Source organism: Schizosaccharomyces octosporus (assembly GCF_000150505.1).
Source record: "Schizosaccharomyces octosporus yFS286 unplaced genomic scaffold supercont6.2, whole genome shotgun sequence".
NCBI lineage: Eukaryota > Fungi > Ascomycota > Schizosaccharomycetes > Schizosaccharomycetales > Schizosaccharomycetaceae > Schizosaccharomyces > Schizosaccharomyces octosporus.
The window spans coordinates 2,091,467-2,106,194 of record NW_013185620.1 but is presented as its reverse complement, the minus strand read 5'-3'; the positions used below and the strand labels follow the sequence as shown (position 1 = coordinate 2,106,194).

Below are 14,728 nucleotides of genomic sequence, written 5' to 3'. Positions count from 1 at the left end.
GGAAGCCACAGGTTAAGGTAAGTACGTATTATTTAGTATGAAGCGTGGATGTTGTAAAAGAAAAGAAGGTATCTAACGCTTCTTGAATCCAAGTCAATATTCTTGGTTTTTACACGTTACAGAAACCTGTCACATTGTACTTAATAACTCTCGGAAGACGACGAAAGAGCAATCCCTTATATAAAAACGGAAGATCATATTTAAGCAATTCTTAGAGTAAAGACTCACTAAAGTAGATTCGAACACTCTCAAAATGTCAATGTGTTTTAGTAATCTCTAGCAAGGAAGAACGAGCAATCATAATGTTGTCTATATTAAACTAAAAATTGGCTGGACATCTTTTGAAAAGCAAGAAGAAGCAAAAGATGATCAACTGGTGCTTGTGGGTATTGCGAAAATGGATCACAGTGGTTATTTAGAAATTTCATCGGATCTCTTCTAATTATTTACGGAATTATAGAAAACTAAAAGCAATTTAATTTAGTATATTTATTTACCTAGAGAACCCGAAAAAAGGCCCTAAAAAATGATATATGCATTGCATCGCCAAGTTATATATATCGAGTTTCCCGATAACACGTATGTATCATTTCCCAAACACCATTGTTCACAGATGGTGACAGCATATTAATTTTGGAATTGCATTAAGAGTAAAAATAAAAAACACTTTGAAAACATCAAAGTAGAAAAGTATAAAGGACCTTTCCCTTTTTTTCGTGTTTCTTGATAGATATTATATTTTGTCAATTAAACTTTAACCGATTTAAGTTGCTAAAACGTTTAATAATTCATCTCATTTTGAACAGCTGCCTAAAAAGAATTTCGGTTTTGTACTACACTTCGACTGTTTCTCTGAACCTTTTCTCAAAAGCATAGCAAGCTGTTTCATTTTCTGCTTTTATATTCCATTTAAAGCGGTTATCTAACAAAGAATTAATTACCGAGGGCAATTGTCGTATAGCTTTCGGTTAGTTACAAGCAAATTCTTGGTAGCGGAACTCAAATTATATCACTGTTCGCCTAATCGTCCCTTTCTTTGCAGAACGTCGTTTTCCGATCAAGTACGTCCCCTCACTTTTTCTGTTTCAAATTTTCATTAAGGTACAACTCGTCCTTATAGTTTCCTGTCACTGCTATTTTTATTGAAAATTTTCAATTTTTTTCTTCCTTTTTCCTCCTTTTCTTCAAATAGAAGTTACTACTGATAAAATCAGAGGTTCCTCTTTTATTCATCTATCTTTCATAGAAGTGCAGAATAAGAAGGAATTCCTCGATTTTATATTTTCGTGATCAGTGACTATTAGGATCCTCTGGACAATTTATTGATTACTATTTATTTTTTTCTTTACATATATTTCTTCAGTCAGATTCTTACTGACCGCAATTTTGCTATCGCTGGAAGGCACCTTTTCCTGACCGGCCTTTTGCTATCAATTCCTTTTTGCCAATGCCTACACCTGTCATACTCACTCTTTCCGCTTCAAAAAGTTATTTTGTTAATTTGTTGACTTTCTTTGGGCATATTTAAACCGTTACCTGTCATAACAGCAGTGGTTCGCACCTTAGTTTCTTGTTAACATTCGCGACATTTTACTTTTCTCCTAATTTTTATGTTCCAGTTTCATTCGTGTTTCCTAAAACCTAATAATTTCGTTTATATTTCTAATTGGTACCGAATTTTCTTAATCAAAAGTTAATAGAGATAATTCGTCTGACATTAATATTCGAACAGTCCTACTGCATATTTATAATTCTTTCTATCCTGTTAGATCTTTTCAGTTTTTACGGGATTTATTCTTTCTTTTCTTCTTTGTTTATATATGATTTGTACATTACCTAAAAAATGCACTCTTCATCAGTTGGTCGTTCCATCCCTATCTCCCAAGGTTATCCTTCGTTTAATTCTCATTTGAAAAATTGCAGTGTGGTGGAAAGCACCATTCGCGCTCTTCCGGACTCTTCACTTTCCAGTTTATCGAGATCAACCTTTCAGCATCCACCATCTCTACCTAATAATGCATCAGTGGATTCTGATTTACAACAGAGGGCTTATAATGATTCCTCTCCACAAATTCATTCATATAACCATAAAGCCTTTATACATTCCTTTCGAACTCCAGAACCGTCGAAGAGACACTTTTCTTTAAATTCCCCTACTTCCTTACTGCCGCAGAGCGCCTCTTCACCCGAAAATGATATCTCTTTCCAAAATTGGGAAACGAAAGATGAAACCCTGTATGATTTATTAAGACTTACTTCTCCCCCGGAACAGGTGACCTCGCATACTTTACCTACGCGTTCAACTTGCTCTTTTCCCTTTTTTAAAGACAATCCTCGAGGATCATCTTTTCCTACGCAGACCAGTAATAAAAAGAAAGCTCTCTATAAAGCTCGTGATCGGAGAATCGGAAACTCTGTCGTTAATACTCAGTGTGATTTAGACTCGCCTGTTCTTAATTTCAGAGATAGCTCTAAAAATATTAACTTGCCGCGGAAGACTTCCTCTCAGGATAAAGCTCTACAACCTTCTTCTGTAGCTAATAGGATTTTTTGTGAGGAGAATTTTGCCAAACCGATTTCAAGAGATAAATCTTTAGAAACACAAAGCAGTACACATGAAAATAGTGGTATTGTACGCTCTTCCTCAACAAAAGCCGATGATTCCTTTCATTTAAATACTTCAGCTGAGTTGGACAGTTCTGCTGGTTTGAATTTATCAAACAAGTCCTTACTTTCTGCTCAGATCAATCAATCTAAATATTTGGGAACATCTAGTCAAGCGATTGTGACGCAAGACATTGTCGAACGAACATCTGAAGTAGAAGAAGAACAAAGTTCTAATTCATACAAGAATTCGGAGAGAAAAGAGCGCCCTCCGTTATTTAACAATAATTCCTTCGCAGTCGGTGATTTGTACGGTAGCCCAAAAGAGACAGTGACTAATATTTCTTCATTACATTCGCCTACTCGTTCTCGAATTTCCAGAGCAAAAGCATTTGCAAAAAACACCACCAATATTCAGGTCATAAAAAAGAAAAACGAACAGTATATTGCCCACTTTCCTGAGCATAAGGAACGTTTGGATTTTTTATGGCAGCATAAAGCTAGTCCTGCTTTTGCTAACTGTGCATTAGTTAGTAACGATCGGTTTTCGCTTTCGGAGTTGCACATGGATAGTTCTGAGATTTTAGCTCGGACTCTAAAAAAATCGTCAAAAAACAATTGTTTTGGCCCTTTCATTCTGGGGAGGACTATTGGGAGAGGTGAGTTCGGAAAAGTTAAACTAGGATGGCCTCTACCAGGATCCTCTCCATTTAAAAAACACCCAGCGCCCCAAGTAGTCATAAAAATAATTCGTGTGGTTAAAGGAGGGCGTCTGCTACGAAAGGTTATCCGCGAAGCAACGATTCTGAGAGAAGTTGATGATCATCCTAACATTGTGAAGTACGTAGATCTTATCCGAACAAAGCATCATATGGGCATCGTTTTGGATTATGTGAGTGGGGGTGAGTTGTTTGATTATATATTAGCTTCTCGGCGTCTAGAGGATGAAATGGCTTGTAAGCTATTTGCGCAACTCATTAGCGGGGTTGGATACTTACATTCGAAAGGAGTTGTTCATCGAGATTTAAAATTAGAGAATATTTTGCTTGACTCCAAAAAAAATATTATCATTGCCGATTTTGGATTTGCAACAACGTTTGGTCAATTTGGTTCTCAAAATAATCAAGTCAGTACTGCAAAACCTGATTTATTTAGGACTTCTTGTGGGTCGCCTTGCTATGCGGCACCCGAGTTGGTAAACTGCAAAACTGGATCATATGCAGGTACCCAAGCAGATATATGGAGTTGTGGTGTTATTTTATACGCTATGCTTGCAGGTTATCTTCCTTTTGATGATGACCCCCATAATCCAAATGGCGAAAATGTTGTACGGCTCTACAAATACATATGTAGTACTTCCCTCATATTTCCTGAGTATATCAACGATAAACCCCGGGATCTGCTTCGCAAAATTTTGGTGCCTGATCCTTCACGAAGGCTTTCGATGTTTGGGATTATGAGACACCCTTACCTCCGTGCTCATAGGCAACTATTTGAGCGCTACAATGATTTTGGAACTCTACAGTGCCCTGTTGGTGATGTTCTTGCTCAAAAATCAGAAATCAGTGTATCTTCGAGTTCTACCGTTAGCACATTTTCTTCAGTTGATATTCCATCACGTGATGTTAATGTACAACAGATGACCGCTTTACATGGCAGTCTTGAGTTGAAACAACCAACGAAAAAACCATTAATTAGTGATGGTGTTCACGCTTCAGTAATAGTGTGTCCGAAAGATAACAGCAAAACTCGATTGGTTTCTCTGCTTCGCAAACCCAATCAATTTCCAAAAATGTTTGACAACGAACCGTTATTAAAGACCGATTCGAAGCCTAGAGGTCATGAAAAGCGTTTTAGTATAGCCACAGTTGATTATAGCCGTCAAAGAACAGCTTTGGTGCCCCTTGAAATGAAAGTTACCTCATTGGTAACGACGAGTTGTGAAACAAGGCGCAGAAGTGAGGCTACTAATACGCTAAGAAGCCTGTTAAGCAAGCCAAAAAAAAAGTATTTTGGGAAGGATTTTTCTTTTCTCACTAATTTTCTTTCTCTTAAAAGAAGAGGTAAAGATGTATCCCATTGCAAAAAATCTGATTTAGTTTTGGAGACAATAACCCCACTCGTAAGTACATCAGATGCTTCAACTTTAAAGAATCTTCATAAGTTCGAGAAGGGACATAAAAGGCATTATACATTTGCATAGTATGCTGTCCTTCATGAACTTGATAATTCCTCCTCTTTTCTGTATATAAAAAAGGTAATCATTTATGGTGCATTTCTAATCTTCCTCTCTATTTTATTTGTTTAAAAAAATAAAAAATAAAAAACAAGCTTTATTTATTTGGAACTAACACATTCTTTCCATAATTATTCAATCTTAATAGCTGCTTTTCTTCTTTTTACTTAGTTGTATTCGACCCTTTCAGCTCGGATTTCTTTCCTTTTTTTATCAGTTGGGCCAGACTTAAGCCCTAGCAAATAAAATTACTTTTAATATAACCAAAACTTTCATATGTGAGCTTGTAGTATAACTTGGAGTTTTAACTATATGGAATATATAATTCTACCTTTGGTGAAAGTGACAATGGATAGACAAAAATTTGTAAAAAGCTAATATTCATCAAGAAAAGCACTACTTCCTCTTCCTTTGGCACAAAGGCTCTTTGTCTACTTCGTTACCTCCTATTTACAGGAACTGCACTGCAGGTGACATTTTATTGAAAAGCTGTTCAGAACGCGACGCGTCGCACAAACACAGTACTTTTTTTTTTTTTAATATCACAAGATTTCTGGAATTTGGGAATATCCGGAAATTTATTTAATTGTAATTATTTAATTTGCGAATTTGCAAATGGTTTAATGTACTGAGGCTCTACGCACATTTTGTTTTATCTATAAATAACTTTTTATGATGGCAATGTCAAAACTGAAATTTAAGCAGGTTATTGTTCCTAGTCATGACAAACCGATTGCTACCACTGAATTGGTTAAAAGGATGAGGAGTTTACTGGATGAATTGTCGGATATGGAACAGGAAACTACAGATCGTGAGTCACTACTGCCAGTGGCCTCATCTTTAGTCAACCAGAATCTTTTACACCACAGAGATAAAGGTATCCGATCTTTTGTAGGATGTTGTATCGTGGAGCTTCTTCGACTTTGCGCCCCGGATGCTCCTTACACATTATCTCAATTGGAAGAAATATTCCAAGTAATTCTAAAGCTTATGAGCGGACTCGAAAATCCTGAGTCTACATATTATTTACAAGTTTATCGGATACTTGAGAGTCTTTCAAATGTAAAGTCTGCCGTACTCATGGTTGACTTGCCAAATGCAGAGTCCTTTTTGGTTTCCATTTTTCGTCTCTTTTTCGATATCTCCAGAAAAGGGACCAACAAAAATGTGGAATTCTATATGCTTGACATCATTCATCAGTTAATCAACGAAATCAATAGTGTACCACAGGTCGCTATGAACATTCTGTTTGCTCAGTTAATTTCAGGTCATGGGGTAAGGGAATACATAGGTTCACCAGACTCCCAGAACCATGGGCCAGCTTTCCAGTTGGCTAGAAATATATTTCGCGATTCTTCTGATCGCCTACAGCGTTACGTTTGTCAATATTTTTCCGATATTGTGTTTGATACAAAAGACTCCGTTTCGGACGAGAAGACAAATCCAGAGTTTATTTTCGCTCATAATCTCGTTATTCAGCTTTGGCAATACGCGCCTTTAACGTTACTTAATATTGTTCCTCAGTTCGAAAATGAACTTCAAGCTGAGCAAACCAGTGTACGGCGTGTAGCTATCCAAACAGTCCGGCTTATGCTTCCGCATCACTCCCTCTGGTTGGACTACCCAAAGGTTTGGGCGGCTTTTTGCGGTCGTCTCAATGACAAAGTCATAGCTTGCCGAATTGATTGTGTTGAAAAACTAATGGACGTATTAAGGAACCCTTTGGCATCTTCGGACGTAACTACCTATGTTATTCAACTTTATCAAGGAAAGCTTGCAGATTCAGATGAAAAAGTTCGTATAGCTGCCTTGCAGGCTATTGGTCATTTGTCAGTCGACATAATTAAAACCCATGTCCCTGTGGAAATTTTGAAATTAATGGGAGATAGACTTCGCGATAAAAAACTGTCAGTTCGAATTCAAGCAATCCAGACCTTAAGTAAAGTCTATCATAATGCATTTCCTGGGCTAGAAGCAGGTGAAGAAGTTAGTATTCAACTTTTCGGTTGGATACCTTCTTCTTTATTAGAAATTTTCTATATAAATGACGAAGCTACGAACACTACCGTTGACCTCGCGATGAATGAGCTTGTACTCCAGCAATTAAATTCTGACACAGATACTCGAGTAATCAGACTTTTAGTAGCCATGAACCATTTTTCAGAAAAAGCGTTGCGTGTTTTCTTCATGCTACAACAAAGACAGCTTAGATTTTCTGGATATTGTAAATATTTCATTGAATGCTGTAAAAGCTATAATGGTGGAGTCATAGATGAGAATGAGGAAGAAACGATATCCAGACTAAAAAAGGTAATAGGAGCTATATCTTCGAAGACCGTCAATCCCTCTTTAAATGAGTCAGCCTTGCAAAAGTTTGCAGATACAAATGATCGACAGGCATACAAAATGTTAATGGAAATATTTTCTTCCAAAAATGACTATCAGACGGTTTTAAAAAACGTTAAGCACTTATTCAAAAGGGTATCGGCTAGCATGAGTACACAACATTTTGAATGTTTTCGAGTGTTGGTTTATCGCTGTGCATTATTTGTCTTTAACAAAACGACTGTAATAGAGCTAGTCAACAAGATTGGAAGCTTGCAAAACAATTTCCAATATGCAAAGTCTGCTGAGATTTTGCTTCAACAATTACCATTAATTCATCCTGAGATTTACGAGGAATTATTCTCAAACATGGAAAGTATGATTTCATCGTTTGGTCTAAACGCAGATGTTAAGGTATTAAAGACTCTGTCGCATTTCGCAAAGAAAAAGAAGAGTTTTTCCGTGAGTTCTGAAGTTATCGATATTCTTAAATCTCTTTGCTTTCAGGGGACAGATGGTCAGGCGAAACAAGCAGCTACTGTGTTAGCGCTTGCAGATAATTTTTTTGACCTCGATTCCTTCATATCAGAAATTGTTAATGGATTACACTATAATGATACTTTATCCGTTCGGTTGTCAGCCTTAACACAACTGGTTTTATATCGATTAGATGCTGTTGAAAAGCATGCTGATTTTATTACCGAGTGCTTGGTAAAGGAAATAATTCAGATGGTTCCAGAGACGAACGAAGGCGAAGATGAGACTGATGAATGGTGCGACTTTCAATCTTTGGATCACCTGTATCGTTGCAAAGTACTTGCAGTTAAGGTTTTGGTTAATCGCTTGCGAGCTGGACATCAATCCCCGGAAGCATTGGAAATAGCCGCGCCTGTTTTAAAGTTACTGAATGTAATCTTGCTAACAGGAGGTGAGATCAGTCCTCATAAAAATACCCCCAAGTTGGGTAAAGCTCACCTACGAATGATAACGGGGAAATCGTTGCTCAAATTAGCAGCCATACCAACTTATGCAAATTATTTAGACTTTAATACCTACTTACGAACTTCATTATTATGTCAAGACCCTTTTTTTGATGTCCGAAATGCCTTTATACAAAATTTACAAAAGAAGCTACAATATCGAAAGCTTCCAATGCAGTTTTACGCGCTCATATTTCTCGTTGTCCATGATCCTGAGGAAGAGATAGTTGCGAAAATGTCTTTATGGATATGTTCCCAAGTAATTCATTTTCGTAGAATGCACAACTATACTATGGAATATGTTGTCACTTATTTGCTTCACTTGCTGTCGCATCATCCAGATATCTCATTGTCTGACAATGAAAATGTCTTTGATTTTGTGAAATATATACAATTTTATGTAGAAAATGTGGCTTCAAGTGATAATATTCCTATTATCTTTCATCTAGTACAACGGATAAAGCAAAATTATGATGCTGTTGAACCTGAACGAAAGTACGTCTATATGTTGAGTGACATAGCACAGAAAGTTATCCAAGTAAAGGCGCAAACTATGGGATGGAGTTTGACTACTTATCCAAAACAGGTGAGACTTCCAAGCATAGTATTTAAGCCTTTTGACACTCCTGAAGAGAAGCAGAAGATCTTTATAAAGAATTTCCTTACGCCTGAAATAGAATCCGCCATCGAACACATGGTAAGATCTTCTACGATCTCTAGTACTGCAAGGCTACTTACGAGATCAAAGACGACCAAGAAAGGGAATCCTGAAAAGTTGAAGAGGAAGCGGACTGGTACTAAGCAAGCAAAACCAAATAAATTGGACAAAAAGGATCAAAGGCAATCAAATATTCCTCGTAGAGCAAGTACCAGAGTATCTTCAAAGCAGGTAAATTATACAGAAGCAGAGTCTAGTGAAGAAGAGTCTGACAACTCCGAACTCTCTTCTGAGTTTGAGGAAGAGGAATAGAAAATCAGTTTTACGTTGGTCTAACCAGCTTAAAATGTGGAAATTATTTATTTTATATGCATGCCAATATTATTTATGCTTTACGTATAAAAGAAGCACGTTTTTACCTTCGTGTTGCTTATTCCTTTGGTTTAATATTTACAAAATGGGCTGTCTTTCTTCTAACGATGGGTTTCAAGTCGTTGCATTTTTAAAAATCAATGTTGTTTTTTAGGATATAACTTACCGTCCTTGCATGTTTAGTCGTTCTTTTTGTGCAGTCGATTTCTAATGTGTATAAACTTTTTCGCTACCTCCTTTCCTACTCTTTCTTTTATAATAATTAATTTATGAGAACGAAAGGCATCAGCTGATAGGAGTCGAAAATGCTACCAATCTGTTTCTAAATAAAGCTAACGAAAACTTACGTACGGAGCAAAAGGTAATTGCCCGTTGAACAAATATATCGCATATTTGTTTATACTTTTGTAGCTTGAAAGACTTAAGAGTTTGAAAAGCATCAGCTTTTTACGATTCGGATTCATATCGTAAATAATGAGACGAACATCATTAATGAGATAACATTCGCTTACAGTTTAAACCCGCATTAACCGAACAACAGAGATACAGTAGTCACGAAAGAGCTTTCTCAAAGATTTTTAAGAAATTTTATTATTTTCGTTATGTATCACTATTGTGTTTACCAGCATCTTTCGAGATTGTTAATGGTTGGATATGACCGTCATACTGGCTTTGCTTCTTACCTACAACCAACACCGTGTCTGTAAAGGGACTAAGGTTACCATATTCATTTGAATTTGCTTTTCCAAAGGAAATTAGGAATCAATATCAAGCAACATGCCAACTATTAAGTGCGTTGTTGTCGGTGACGGTGCTGTTGGTAAGGTATGTGTTTTGTAAGAGATGTGCAGAGCCCGGTTGAAAGAATTATAAGGTCTTTGAGAAATGAATTGAGTGGAGTAGAGTTTCAAAATCTAATTAGAAAAGAAAATATTTTACCGAAACCTTTATAATAGGCTCTAAGTGTCGAAATGAGACATTCATTTGCTGACGTACATCATAGACCTGCTTGCTGATTTCTTACACGACAAACAAATTCCCAAGTGACTATGTTCCTACGGTTTTTGATAATGTACGTATAAATTATATATATTAAGAACCATTGAGTCTATGACAAAACACACTTGATGGGGCTCGCGTTCATTCATTTTGGGCTTGTTCAGCCACCTGTCGAGACAACGATCTTTTGGCTGGAAGTACTCTTGAATGATAGTACATAAGTTTCATCGGTTTTTTGGTTCATAAACTTGCTGAATTCAAACATGCAAGAAATTAACTCTGTCTAGTATGCTGTAACTGTCATGATTGGTGATGAGCCTTATACTCTCGGCTTATTCGATACAGCTGGTCAAGAGGATTACGATCGCTTACGTCCTTTGTCGTATCCTCAAACTGATGTCTTTTTGGTTTGCTTTAGCGTTACTTCTCCTGCCAGTTTTGAAAACGTCAAAGAAAAGTGGTTTCCCGAAGTGCACCATCATTGCCCCGGTGTTCCTTGTTTGATTGTTGGCACCCAGATTGATTTGCGTGATGACCCTTCTGTTCAGCAAAAGTTGGCTCGTCAACATAAGCACACACTCACTCACGAGCAAGGTGAACGTTTGGCTCGTGAATTGGGTGCTGTTAAATACGTCGAATGCTCTGCGTTAACACAAAGAGGGTTGAAGAACGTATTTGATGAAGCTATTGTGGCAGCGTTAGATCCTCCTGTTCCTCACAAGAAAAAAACGAAATGCCTTATTATGTAATCTGTTCTTGGCCCTCATTTATGTCGACATCTACAAAATTTGGCGGTGCTTTAAAGTAAGCTTTAATTAACTATTCCTCTTATGTAGCATTATATTATGCTAGCCATTTCTGACATCTACACCTTTATATGCGTTTCCCGTCTTCCCATCTATTAACTTCTTTGGTTTCCCCCTGTATGTTTAACTGGGCATTATTTTTCTTTTCCGTTTTACCTGTTGACTTTGTTTGATCTTGTCTGTAGTATACTCTTTGTTGCAAATACAGCAACGTTTCTTCCCATGTTGACTATAAGAATTAGTTGAACATTGATAATCTTATAGAGTATAACTTTCATCTAATTGTATAATTGGAATTATACGCTCTTTACTTTTATTTTCGTTTATGGGAAGGTGAACAATTATTCCTTTACCAACCATCTTACTCGCACCAATTAACAAGCTACATTGCAGCCACATGTAAGACTTCCATAGAACAATAACTATTTTTTAGTAAAACCTAATATCTCCAAAGATAAAACAAAGCCTTTCGGGGATGAACAAAACTATATTAAAACATCATAAGCAAACGGTACCTAAACTTTTTTATTCTTTTTGTTCATCAATTTCCATTTGTTCATTTTGGTTTTCACCCTCACCGTTTTCTTCGGCGACAGGCTCAGCAGGAGGAGGAGGAGGAGCACGACCACCAGTACCAGCTTCAAACTTACCAGAAGGTGCTTCTTGCTCCTTTGACTTTTCAGCAGCGGCTTTGGCAGCGGCATCACGCTCAGCTTGAACCTTTTGACGCTTCTCTTCCTCAGAATCTAAGTAACGTTGACGGATAGGACCTCCAATACGCATAAGATCCTCGAGCTTAGCGGTATAGACAGCCTTTGTGGTATCTTCACCTTCCTCGTACAACCAGTCTTCAGAGGCAGCAAGTAATTCCTTGAATTTGGAGCTTTCCTCTTCATTAGTAAAGGGAGCATAAATGTCATCAAGCTTAGAACGAGTATCGTAGATATATTCTTCTAAGGCGTTCTTGCGGTCCACAGTCTCGGAAACAAGCTTATCGGTGGCAATCATTTGATGCTCCATTTCGGAGTACTTCTCTAAGACCTTTTCGGGAAGACGATCTTCCTCAACGGAAACGCTGAGATCACAGGTCTTGACTAATTTTTTAACCTTGCGCATCTTGACAGGCTCATCCTTTTCTTCTTCACCTTCCTTGGGAGTGGTTTCAACAGGCTCTTCAACTTCTTGCTCTTCAACAATGTAAGCTTGTTCAACAACCAAGATACCGTGTAAATCGAGACGAGCCTTGATCTTAACAATGCTCAAGTCACCTTGAGAGTTAGGCTTAACGTCGTTGATCAAATAACGAGCAATGCTGGGGCGGATGTTACCGGGCAAGAGCTCCTTGTGAGAGTAGAAAGCGTCAAGAGTGAAAGGAGCCTTACGGTAGAAGGTCAAGATCTTGGTAGAAGGAATGGGGTTGTTACGAGAGAAAACTTCCAAGCTAGTGTCTTCTTCTGGGTTTTCGGGAATAGGTTCCCAACTGAATGTGATGGGGTAAGGGGTAATATCATGAACGCTGAAGTCACGAACCCGGAAAACAGGAGACAAGATAGCACAAGAAAGAGCACAACCACGAGCAACGGCTTCGTCTTGGTTCAAGGTGAAAGAAAGGGGCTTACCAAAGAAGTTGGAAACAGTCTCCTTAACGCTGGGAACACGGGTGCAACCACCAACCATTTCAATGCTATAGAGTTCCTCCTTCTTGATACCGGCCTGGTCGAGGGCATCTTGAAGTGGCTTAGTGAGACGCTCCAAAAGGGGCTTGATAAGTTCTTCGAATTCTTCTCTCTTGAGGAAAGAGCTAGCATCAATGTCATTCATAATCATTTCGACATTAATGGGAGCAGAAGCATTAGCGGAAAGAACCTTCTTGAGACGCTCAACAGCTGCGGCCAAACGGAAAGTGGCCTTAGAGTTAGAAAGAACGTCGATCTTGTATTTTTGCTTGAATTCGGCAGCAAAGTGGTCAATAAGAGCCTTGTCCATGTTACGGCTACCGAGGTTACGGTCACAGACAGTAGACTTGATGTGGAATTGGCCACGGCTGAATTCAACAATAGAAACAGAGTAGTTGGAGTGACCAAGATCAACAATGGCAACCTTACGAGGGTCTTCGGCTTCAGGCAAGTCAGTCTTTGTGATACCATAAGTCAAAGCAGCAGCAGCGTTGTCGTTCATCAAACGCAAAGGGTTGAGACCGGCAACGTTGGCAGCTTCCAAGATGGCACGGCGTTGGATGTCAGTAAACCAAGCAGGAATAGAAATAACGACATCACTAACGGAACCAATCAACTCAGCTTCGGCAATAGCCTTAACCTTGGTAAAGTAGGCAGCAATGAGTTGAATGTTGGACAAAGCGGTTTCCTCATTGAGGTAACGTACCTTGGTACCAACAAAACCATCAACCTCAGCGAGAGGAGCAGAAACGAAAGCAGATTCGATCTGTTGAATCTCGGGGTCATCAAGGGAGCGACCAGCCAAACGCTTCAAACTTCCAACGGTGTTCTTGAAGTTGGAAGCTTCTTGAGATTTGGCACCTTCACCCAAGAAACGGCAACGTTCACCGTAAGAGACCAAAGAAGGGGTAGAACGGTTAGAAACTTCATTAACAATGACATCGATAGCACGGTTACGAGCAACAGCAATAACAGTCTTGCTGTTACCGAAATCGATACCGACAACGTTCGTCCTGGAAGACATGATTCTACAAGGAGGGTTAGTATCAATAACGACAGCATTATGTTGCACAGTCTGTTTAAATCAGAATCATTTTGGGAAAGATTGGAAGCGAAAAAATTCAAATAGACCAAACCTAATCGAATGCTCACTGTCTTCCTCAATCTCCTTGTTGACAGGCCAGCATATCATTTAATGCAAATTTTTCAAACTTCACATACCAGTTAAAAAATTCAGGAAATACCTAGATGTGAAATTTATTTAAGCTCTGAATAGTACAGGAGCCTTTACAACAAGTATTTCACAAAAAAAAGAAGAATTAATTACTTCTTACCTTGTTGTGCGAATTGGTTGAGGACAGATCTTAGTGCACTAATAAATCAGAGAGCAGTTTCTAATGTCGAACACTACGAAAGACAAAAATACATAAACTCTATTTTAAAAAAATAAAAAAACAGTTTTGTTATTTTAATTTGATGAAGAATGTCAGTACTTAAAACTGTTTCTTGATTGAGCTCGAAACTTCTTTTTCCATCCACGTATTAGAACCATTTACCGTGGTGCTGTAATTGACGATAAGTAGGATATCAACCAACTGTAAAAGACTTTAAACGAGGTTAACACATAGGAATGTAAAACTTCACAAATAAATAAAAGGCGTGTGTTACAAGGTTAGGCGGTGTTTCCTTACAGAAATAGATTGAATGGAACATTTTCTATTCACAGTGGTCTTTCAAGAAAGATGAAAGAAAGAAGGAAATGCTTAGCTTACCATCGAAAGCTAGGCGTTTTCAACAAGTTTGACGCAAGCTACAAATCAGAGGAGGGGTTCACAAGAAGCAATATGAATGTTCACATGTTCGCAAAGAATCTGTATCAAAGTCCTTTTATGGTCTATATATTACAAGAAAAACCAAGGGTTCGTTGAGTAGAGAAATGTCTGCACACTGGAGTACACTAATAAACAACCAGACATGTTGTCAAAGACAATGAATGGGATAGATCAAACATTCACAGTTTCTGCCAAAAGAAGCATTTCAATATCTTCTATCTAAAAATTAAACATTCAAAC

At 37.9% G+C, this 14,728-nt stretch overlaps 4 protein-coding genes across 4 annotated transcripts; 3 read left to right on the top strand and 1 right to left on the bottom strand.

Annotated features, from left to right (window-relative positions):
- Positions 1-573: 573 nt before the first annotated feature.
- On the top strand, positions 574-5,076 carry SOCG_00376 (CAMK/CAMKL/KIN4 protein kinase Ppk1). The gene has a single exon (XM_013162796.1). The coding sequence runs from the start codon at positions 1,844-1,846 to the stop codon at positions 4,805-4,807; it is 2,964 nt and encodes a 987-aa protein (XP_013018250.1). The 5' UTR covers positions 574-1,843; the 3' UTR covers positions 4,808-5,076.
- Positions 5,077-5,322: 246 nt separating this feature from the next.
- SOCG_00375 (cohesin-associated protein Pds5) lies at positions 5,323-9,862 on the top strand. Its single transcript, XM_013162795.1, has one exon. It carries the CDS (start codon positions 5,513-5,515, stop codon positions 9,113-9,115), a length of 3,603 nt encoding a protein of 1,200 aa, XP_013018249.1. The 5' UTR covers positions 5,323-5,512; the 3' UTR covers positions 9,116-9,862.
- SOCG_00374 (rho family GTPase Cdc42) lies at positions 9,796-11,378 on the top strand. Its single transcript, XM_013162794.1, has 3 exons — positions 9,796-10,000; positions 10,179-10,247; positions 10,462-11,378. The coding sequence occupies exons 1-3, from the start codon at positions 9,953-9,955 to the stop codon at positions 10,921-10,923; spliced, it is 579 nt and encodes a 192-aa protein (XP_013018248.1). The 5' UTR covers positions 9,796-9,952; the 3' UTR covers positions 10,924-11,378.
- On the bottom strand, positions 11,282-14,054 carry SOCG_00373 (heat shock protein Pss1). Its single transcript, XM_013162793.1, has 2 exons — positions 13,878-14,054; positions 11,282-13,684 (listed from the first exon to the last, which is right to left on the bottom strand). Exon 2 carries the CDS (start codon positions 13,678-13,680, stop codon positions 11,506-11,508), a length of 2,175 nt encoding a protein of 724 aa, XP_013018247.1. The 5' UTR covers positions 13,681-13,684; positions 13,878-14,054; the 3' UTR covers positions 11,282-11,505.
- Positions 14,055-14,728: the final 674 nt, after the last annotated feature.

Coding starts and splice junctions, on each gene's coding strand:
- SOCG_00376 (XM_013162796.1), top strand. CDS start 1,844: ATGCACTCTTCATCAGTTGGTCGTTCCATCCCTATCTCCCAAGGTTAT.
- SOCG_00375 (XM_013162795.1), top strand. CDS start 5,513: ATGATGGCAATGTCAAAACTGAAATTTAAGCAGGTTATTGTTCCTAGT.
- SOCG_00374 (XM_013162794.1), top strand. CDS start 9,953: ATGCCAACTATTAAGTGCGTTGTTGTCGGTGACGGTGCTGTTGGTAAG. Junction 10,001..10,178: donor GTGACGGTGCTGTTGGTAAG/GTATGTGTTTTG, acceptor CGTACATCATAG/ACCTGCTTGCTGATTTCTTA. Junction 10,248..10,461: donor TTCCTACGGTTTTTGATAAT/GTACGTATAAAT, acceptor AACTCTGTCTAG/TATGCTGTAACTGTCATGAT.
- SOCG_00373 (XM_013162793.1), bottom strand. CDS start 13,680: ATGTCTTCCAGGACGAACGTTGTCGGTATCGATTTCGGTAACAGCAAG.